General features: G+C 54.3%; 3 protein-coding genes across 3 annotated transcripts; all 3 read left to right on the forward strand.

Moving 5' to 3' along the window:
• Window positions 1-1,350: 1,350 nt before the first annotated feature.
• SAICODRAFT_28157 (uncharacterized protein) lies at window positions 1,351-5,037 on the forward strand (the record flags this gene model as incomplete). The annotated part of the gene is made up of 6 exons (XM_019167097.1): window positions 1,351-1,387; window positions 1,440-1,528; window positions 1,591-1,663; window positions 1,692-1,845; window positions 1,884-1,896; window positions 1,927-5,037. The coding sequence occupies 6 exons, from the start codon at window positions 1,351-1,353 to the stop codon at window positions 5,035-5,037; spliced, it is 3,477 nt and encodes a 1,158-aa protein (XP_019020934.1).
• Window positions 5,038-5,464: 427 nt separating this feature from the next.
• Window positions 5,465-6,611, forward strand: SAICODRAFT_10548 (uncharacterized protein; the record flags this gene model as incomplete). Its single annotated transcript, XM_019165265.1, has 2 exons — window positions 5,465-5,749; window positions 5,811-6,611. The coding sequence occupies 2 exons, from the start codon at window positions 5,465-5,467 to the stop codon at window positions 6,609-6,611; spliced, it is 1,086 nt and encodes a 361-aa protein (XP_019020935.1).
• Window positions 6,612-6,710: 99 nt separating this feature from the next.
• SAICODRAFT_10549 (uncharacterized protein) lies at window positions 6,711-7,750 on the forward strand (the record flags this gene model as incomplete). The annotated part of the gene is made up of 3 exons (XM_019165266.1): window positions 6,711-7,106; window positions 7,160-7,335; window positions 7,642-7,750. Coding segments are annotated over 3 exons (681 nt in total), but the record flags the coding sequence as incomplete, so codon positions are not given.
• Window positions 7,751-7,762: the final 12 nt, after the last annotated feature.

Here is a 7,762-nt window from a genome sequence, read left to right on the forward strand (position 1 = left end):
AAGCCTGGCCGTTGAAGCGTAGCAACGAGATGTTCTGTCCGGACAAGCGTGATATGTGCGCGCGAACGTCCCACGGTACCGGCCTGCTCACAACCTTACAAACGGGCGACCGGTGCGAACCCGCCACGTCATCAGTCCGGCTTCAACGAAAATAAACGTTCATGTGATACCAATGGAGGTCGCCCCGAAGCAACGTGTGGTCGGATGATACACTTGGCACGATCTGGAATTGCGTGATGGGGAGGATATAAGCCGGGTCTCACCTGCCGTCCCACGACATCGCTCAAGGCAGACCGGTCTGACGAATTAGTTCAAAATGAAGCAGTCAAGAAGAGGATGCTACAAGGTGCCATGGCTCCAAAGGATGGAGGCGCCGAGAAGAATCAAGCACATGGGTTCGAAATGGTGCCCTGGTTGACGCTAACCAGCATCACCAAGACTTGAGCTGACTATGTGCAGTTCATCTTCCAGAATCCCGAACCCGACATCAAGCTCGTTCTAGCGAGCGGCGACTACTTTCTTGCCCATGCAAGTGTTTTGGCAGCTGGTTCCGAATTCTTCGCGACCGCCCTCAACGGCAACTGGGCAGGATCAGACAGCGAATACACTGATGGAATTCGATATGTCTGGAGAAGATGAGGAAGTCATAGTGTGCTACTTTCGAAAGTCCTGTACCCAGCCTCAGGTTTTAGCTCCGCACCGATCTTCACTGCTGCTTTGACAATCTTAAGCCTCAAGGACGGTGATAGGTGTCACGACGTGCTCCTTCTCCTCAGGAATGCCAAGCGGTATTTGGTTGCGGATGGGTTAGAAAACTCGGAGAGTTTGAAAACGAAACTTTCAGATAGGACGACACTCTTACGCGTGAAGCAGGTAATGATATTATCCAGCCGGGTGTGCCGATGGTATCATTATATCAGGAGTCTAGCACTTGGTCAGACATCATGGACATATTCTCCAAGATCCTGGTGCCTATCCTTTCGATCGTTGACGACTTCGACAATGAACGGCATGTTGTCATGTTTTTGCTGCAGGCAAGACACTGGTACCCGGCGCAAACGACAGTACCTTTACGGCTTGAAGGCCTGGCGTTACGGCGCGGACTGAAAGAGTGTTAACCGAAGGCTAGTTGTATATATTAACAGTGCCCGTTTGAAGATAATGGCCGCGAATACACATATTCCTACCGTTATAAGTGAGGGAGCATGTAAATCAGAAACACCCCTAACATCCCGAGGAAGACAAGATGTCCCATCTCCATCCCCTGAAGGACCATAAGTATGGTTCCGTGGCAACCCTGATCGCCGTTCCCACGCCTCAGTCCCGGTTCTATGTTCTTCCATACCCAACATGACCATGACATTTCAATCAAAGTCAAACAAGCATGGTATCCAGCAACCGTGGCTGATAAGCTGCTCTTTTACTGTACTTACGTGTAGGCTTTGGTGAGCTATGGCCATTGAAGACGTGGATTGTCTGCCTGCCTGGCAAGATAACGGCAAGTCCAATGGTTGGTAGGAATGCGAATGTAAGTGGTGGTGAGTAGAATTCCAACTGTCCCTATCACTCAAGGTCTTCTGCGTAATGCAGATCGAAAGCTCGTCAAGCAGAGGAAAGGTTTTGCGTAGCGTACCCGGTAGGAAGGACGAGGCACGCAGCCGAGGTCTGTAAGAGTTCACAAGGTCGTACAGGGAGTCACACGATTGGAGGAGATGTTCCTTTGACAGATAGATGTCTTCGCCGTTTCGGACGTTGTTGGTCTGCAGATGAATGGCATTCAGAGGGCGCCGGCATGATGAGCTTCAATGTCACCCAATATACACTGGTAGATAAAAGTGAGGACAGGTAAGTTATCTGATATAGACTCGAACTAACGAAAGGAGATCGCATTCCTTGGTACATGCTCATCGCAATCGATACTGTTAGGGTTGTATGCACGGCGCCCGGCCCTCGAGATCCATGAGGTTCGAGACTGGCGGGCCGCACTCATGGACGTCGACCCAAGGTCTGTTGCCAGCTGTTTCTGACTCAACCCATCACCTCCCTCCAGCTTCTCTTCTCCCAGTCGCTGTTCTCGACGCCGACTTCGCGCGCACCAGCATCCGCAGCCAGCCAGTGACGTCTAGCAGCCTCCTCTCAGCCACCAAAATCAAGAAAACACCCCGTACTCGACCATCCCAACAACAACCACTCCACCACCACTCGACAAGGAGAGCGGACAAAATGTACAGATCACCATCCCAATACAGCACCCGCTCCAACACTGGTGTGACAGGTGGCTCCGCAGCCGCCGCGGCCGCGCGGGCGATGAGTCGCTCATCCTCCACCTCGACCAACCTCGCCGCTTCCGCTGCCGGAGCCGCGCTGAAACGATCGATGTCGTCTGCTTCGGTCAGTGTCGCCCAGCAGAGACCGGGGAGTGCGGCGAGTGGGTTACAGAGGCAGGGATCGACGTATTCGGCGTATACTACGACGGGAGCGGGGACGTACGCGCCTGTTGCTGGACGACCGCAGAGTGTTGCGAGTCAGCAGATGGGGACGGCGTTGAGGCCGACTGGGTCGAGGAGGATTGCGGCTGCGGCGGCTGGAAATGCGACGAATCCGGCGCAAATTCCACGACATGCGTATCAGCAACAGCCTCAGCAGCAGGTCGCGGCTCTACCTTTGACCACGACTTCGAACGCGAGGCAGCAAATGTACGGCGGGGCACCCATTACAAATGTCCAACGACCATCGAGCTCCAGCGGCGTGGCACCACAAGTCCAGCAAAGATTGTTGAAGTCAGCCCAGTCACCCCCGGTGATGTCCTCCGCCTCCTCCACCTACTCCCTCGAATCAATCTCCGAGGCACCACACCCCTCTTCTCACATCACTCCCGCCTCCAAACGCCAATCCCTCCCAGTCCCCGTTAAATCCGCCTTGAAACCCTCCTCCGAGGTCTCCTCCGTCGTCTCTGATGCTTCGGATATCGGAGATGCGCAGTCAAGGCGGGCGAGGAAGGCTAGGGTGTCGTTCTCTGATGACGTGAGTGAGACGCCTTCTCAGCCCCAATCTCAATCGACTTGGGCACGCGTCACCCAAGAGCAGCAGGTGGCACGAGGGCCGGAACAGGTTCCGGGTGGAACGGCACTTGCTCAAGTCATGTCCCGTGCACAAGAAGGACATGGGTACGACCTCCCGGACGCCATCCCGGTCGGTGGGGCTCCACAAATCACGACGACTGCTCCCACTCCGAGAATTGAGCAAGGGCCGTATATCACGACTACTTCTGCTACGGCCTCGGGTGCTGTGTCTAGATCTGGGTCTGGCTCTCCATCGGCTGTTCCTGAGGATGTGATAGCGTCGGCGAGTGTGGTTAGTGGGAGTGGATTACCGCAAATTAAGGAGATTTTGACGCCTTCGGAAGAGGTTACGAGGGAGTTGGGTGATGCTGTCGATGCGCATGCCCTCATCTCATCCGAGCTCGCTGACGCAAAATACGATGAGGGTATGGAAAGCGATGCCACGGGTGAGTCGATCTACTCCGACGCCGAGGAGAATCTCCCAGCTTTCTCGGGGTTGGATGGAGTGTTGAACCAAATCCCGGAAGAAGGCGCCTCACGACGTCAACCCGCGGCAACGATGGAGTATGTCCCGCCCCCACCCGTCCAATACAGTCATGGGAAGTGGAGTGGAGGCGGGTATGGAAGCGAGGATGAGGAGAGCGAGTTTGATGAGACGGCGAGTGTGTCCTCGTTTAGACGGAGAGTGCCGCCGACGAATTCTTCTGCTACTGGGTTTAGGACGACGATGAGGAGTGCTTCTGGGGGGGTTGAGCAAGTGGAGAGTCCGAGGATTGAGGGCATGGTGTCTCATCCTCAGCCGGTGAGAGGGGGTGCAGGAGCAGGGTATGTGGGGAGTGAGGGCGGTGCGGGTGCGTACAACTACGCCCCCTCCATCGACTCCACTACACCAGCGAGGTTCGGTGGTGGACGATACGCAGCCTCTATCGATGAGGCGGGCGTCACGTACCGTCCTGGCCGTATCTTTGGGTCTGAGGCGGGAAGCGAGTATGGTGATGATTCTGGTTTGGGTAACTCCTTCCACGCCGCTGGCCCCGGAGAAGGAGGCGTGGTCGAGTGGGGCCTGAAACGCCAGGATAGTGATTCGAGTTTCAAGAGGGTGAAGGAGGATGAGGGGGAGAGAATGGTCGGTATGTCGCAGCGGAACTTGCGGTCTCCGCCTATTGAGGTACAGCAGCAACCGCAGAGGATGAGGATGAGTATGAGGGATGCGCCGAGAGGGGGAGAGGAGAGGAGGGGGATGAGGACGAGTATGCGCGAGAGTGGGGCTGGGAGTGGTGGCGCGGCACCGAGGAGTGCGAGTAGGGCGAGTGAGAGGAGTCATCAGATGGCTGCTCCTTCTCTCCGTGATGCGCCGGTTACTCCTAAGCGGTCCTCTATGGCTGAACGCTCTCTGAGAAGTGGTGGAGGGGCGCAAAGGACGATGCCACGAAGCCAGAGTTATATCGAACCCCAACGTACCGGAGGTTCGGTCGCGACGGGTGTTTCGGGATTGCAGAGGGAGAGCTCGTTTAAGAGGAATAAGAGTAAGGACAAAGCGATGTCTCTTCGCTCCTTTAACCCTCGGCCTGAAACCCAAGCCCCATTACCGCCGGCACCGAGTACGGGACGGACGACGCTCGTCGATAGGGACTCGAGGGTCTCAGGCAGCGAGGGCTACGGAGGGGTTCAGGGGACGGGAAGACCGAGAAAGGAGAGTTTTAGTGCGAAGTGGATGAAGCACTCTGGACTTGCGCAGATGAAGGCTTCGAAATCGTCACGGAATCTTGACTCTTATTCGGCTGGGGTGCACGATAGGAGTTTTAGTGATGGGGCTGCTGGGGAGTTTGGTGGGAGGAGGCAAGCACAAGCACCAGGGAGTAGGGTACCGGTGCAGAGACCGGGAATGGGGGAGAGGCGGGTTAGTGTGAGTACTAAGACGGGGAAGCCGAAGAAGTTCCAGGTTTTGAGGAGGTTGTTTAGGATTAAGGATTAGGGGGCCGATTACCGGAGGCCGAAAGGAACAGATTGGGGGTGGATGAGGAGCATATGGAGCATATGCATTCCGGAGTACATTCGTTCATGATTTCTTTTTCTTTTTTTACCTATTTCTCGGATTAGTTGACTTCATTCTTATTTTGACTTGCTGGACTAATATTGCGATCGCGGTGAAGCCTCGAGTTCGAGTTCGCAAGTCAAAGCTGCGTGATAACAGAAGACATGATAATATTATTGTTTATCTCTTCGTCGACTTTCTTTCATCCTGGCGAATGAAGGCGAGGTAAAGTTGCCGATGGGACATGCTCCATGACGTCCGCGGACCCTAACTGACGTTCCTCACTCCGCGGTACCCGAATCGAACACCAAACAAACACTGGGGTTCAGGTTTCCCGTGTGACAACCCTTGCAATTGACAGGCCAAGATGGGCTTAACAGATTTCGGAATCAACTTTATCGTCAACTCTGTCGCCGACATGGGTCGGACAGCGGAGCTGTTGTCGTTGGTGGAGTGGCATAATCCGGATCCATCCGCTCTAACCGTGACGGCTGCTGCAGAGGTTGGGGAGAAGGAGGAGAAGGAGGGTAGAAGAGCGCCAGAGCCAGAGGGGGAGGGCGAGTTGATTAAGGAGTCAGTATGTATTGCTTGCGGTGCGCTCGGAAAGGCTCGGAGAACTGGCCATGTGAAGAGGAAGGATGAAGTCTTGAAGGTACGATTTCAATAAAAATCACGACTCTTGCTGGTACTAATGTGAACATTGAATTGCACAGCCCTCGGATTCTTACAGGGAGTTCATCACATCTTCCCCCCTCTACACCCTCTCCTTCCTCCGCACCGTCGACAACAATATTCTCACCACCCTCCAACGCGGGCTCTGGCCACGCCTTCTCCACTCCTGGATTCTTGAACCCCTCCTGAAACTCCTAGCTTTAATACTGTTGGGGAGATTGGGACAAATGGGAGTTGTGTTGGGAAGTTGGGGTCCGCTGGTGTATGGGGTCGTGATGGTGGTGGCGGGGTGTTTGGGGTGGCCAGTCGTGTTTTTGGGTGATGCGTCGATTATTGCAAGTCGGCAGCTTGGGACATATGAGAAGTTGAGATTGAAGACACTCCTCTGGTGTGCACTGAAGGTACTCCCACTGTTCGCACTCACGAACGCGGTAACGTTGGGCGTGGATACCATTCTAGCAAGTACCCTCCTTGAGGAAAAGGTCTTTTGGAAGATGAACGTGGGCATGATATTGCGTACCCTTATTGGGCAACTTGGACGCGTACTAGTGGCTCGTGAGTCCATCATGGTTCTCAGGGAGGTCGACGTGGTGACGATCATCCCCACACCAACACCCAAGGAGACAGGGTGGTTGAGGCAACCGCGGTTGCTTGAGGCAGGGTATGGAGGACTTGGGTGGGTATGGAGGTATATGAAGCAGGTTTTCGTGTGGATGGTGGTTGAGTTTGTGGTTAGGGCGAGTTTGACGGTTGGCAATGGCGGACAAGGTCTGAGCGGGATGGGAATGGGAATGGAGGGGGTGTGGAGTGGGAGTGCAATGGGAGCGCATCCGGAGTTGTGAGGACCGTGAGTAAGACTAGGTATGAAGACACATTCAAGAAATACATGGATGGATTTCGCCCGTGAGCCTGACGAAATACCCGTGGGTTAACCCATCATGATGCTCGGGCAAATTGAATCCTACCTCCCATCACTCCCACAACCCGCCGATGGACCGGGTGAAGGTCCTATTCAAGCACCTGTTGTCAACGCGGGTTCAGCACAGGATATGTACGTTCCTCAGCAATATACGGGTGGGCGCGAAGCAACGCCTCATTCCCCTTCACCGGTGAGGCCGTTGCACCCCTTGGAAGGACACGAGGAAGGTATGATGAAGGAAGCCCGGAAGAAGAAGCGGAAGCTGCCTGTTTATATTCCGTTCCCCGGCTTGACATTTGATAAGGAGCTTGACGAGGCGGCCAAGCACAGGCCTGGGCCTGAATACGGCGGTGGCACCGGCGACGTTGAAACACGTTACAATGGGTATAACAGGGACAGCAGGTTGTTCCAGCGCAAGGTAAGTCCGTGTAGGAAGGTGTCTATTCGCAGCTCATTAAAGTTGTGGTAAAGGTTGATACCGACAAAAAGGTACACAAGTTTCTGCATACCATGATGGGCTTTGCAAAAGGCATCCTGGATTCCAACAGCGTGTATTTCGAAGAGGAGGAGCAGAAGGAGAACTTCGTGGAGGATTTCATGGCTTATATTGTTCAATCCAAGCGTGACCAACGCAAAGCTCACAAGAGGTCACCTTACCAAGATGCACCCCCGTTTTGACGTTCTTTTGGTGCCCAATCCGGTAATTTAGCCCTGCCCGCGCGCACGGCGAATGTGAAAACAGACCTGAAAACGGCCAGTACAAAAATGTGAAATCGGTAAAATTGACCCGGCGAATCCGTTCTTTTATACTTCAGGTTTATCCCTTTCAAGTTTGAGCCTCCTCAGACCTCAATTACGTGAGATATCCCCTACTCTAAGTCGACGTAGGGTTAGCCCGAGCACTCGCTGCCAGCCGGGCCTCTCCACCCTCCCCGGCCAACACTTAGGGTTAGGGTTAGGGTTAGGGTTAGGGTTAGGGTTAGGGTTAGGGTTAGGGTTAGGGTTAGGGTTAGGGTTAGGGTTAGGGTTAGGGTTAGGGTTAGGGTTAGGGTTAGGGTTAGGGTTAGGGTTAGG

This window comes from Saitoella complicata (genome assembly GCF_001661265.1).
Source record: "Saitoella complicata NRRL Y-17804 unplaced genomic scaffold SAICOscaffold_31, whole genome shotgun sequence".
NCBI classification, from domain to species: Eukaryota; Fungi; Ascomycota; class Saitoellomycetes; order Saitoellales; family Saitoellaceae; genus Saitoella; species Saitoella complicata.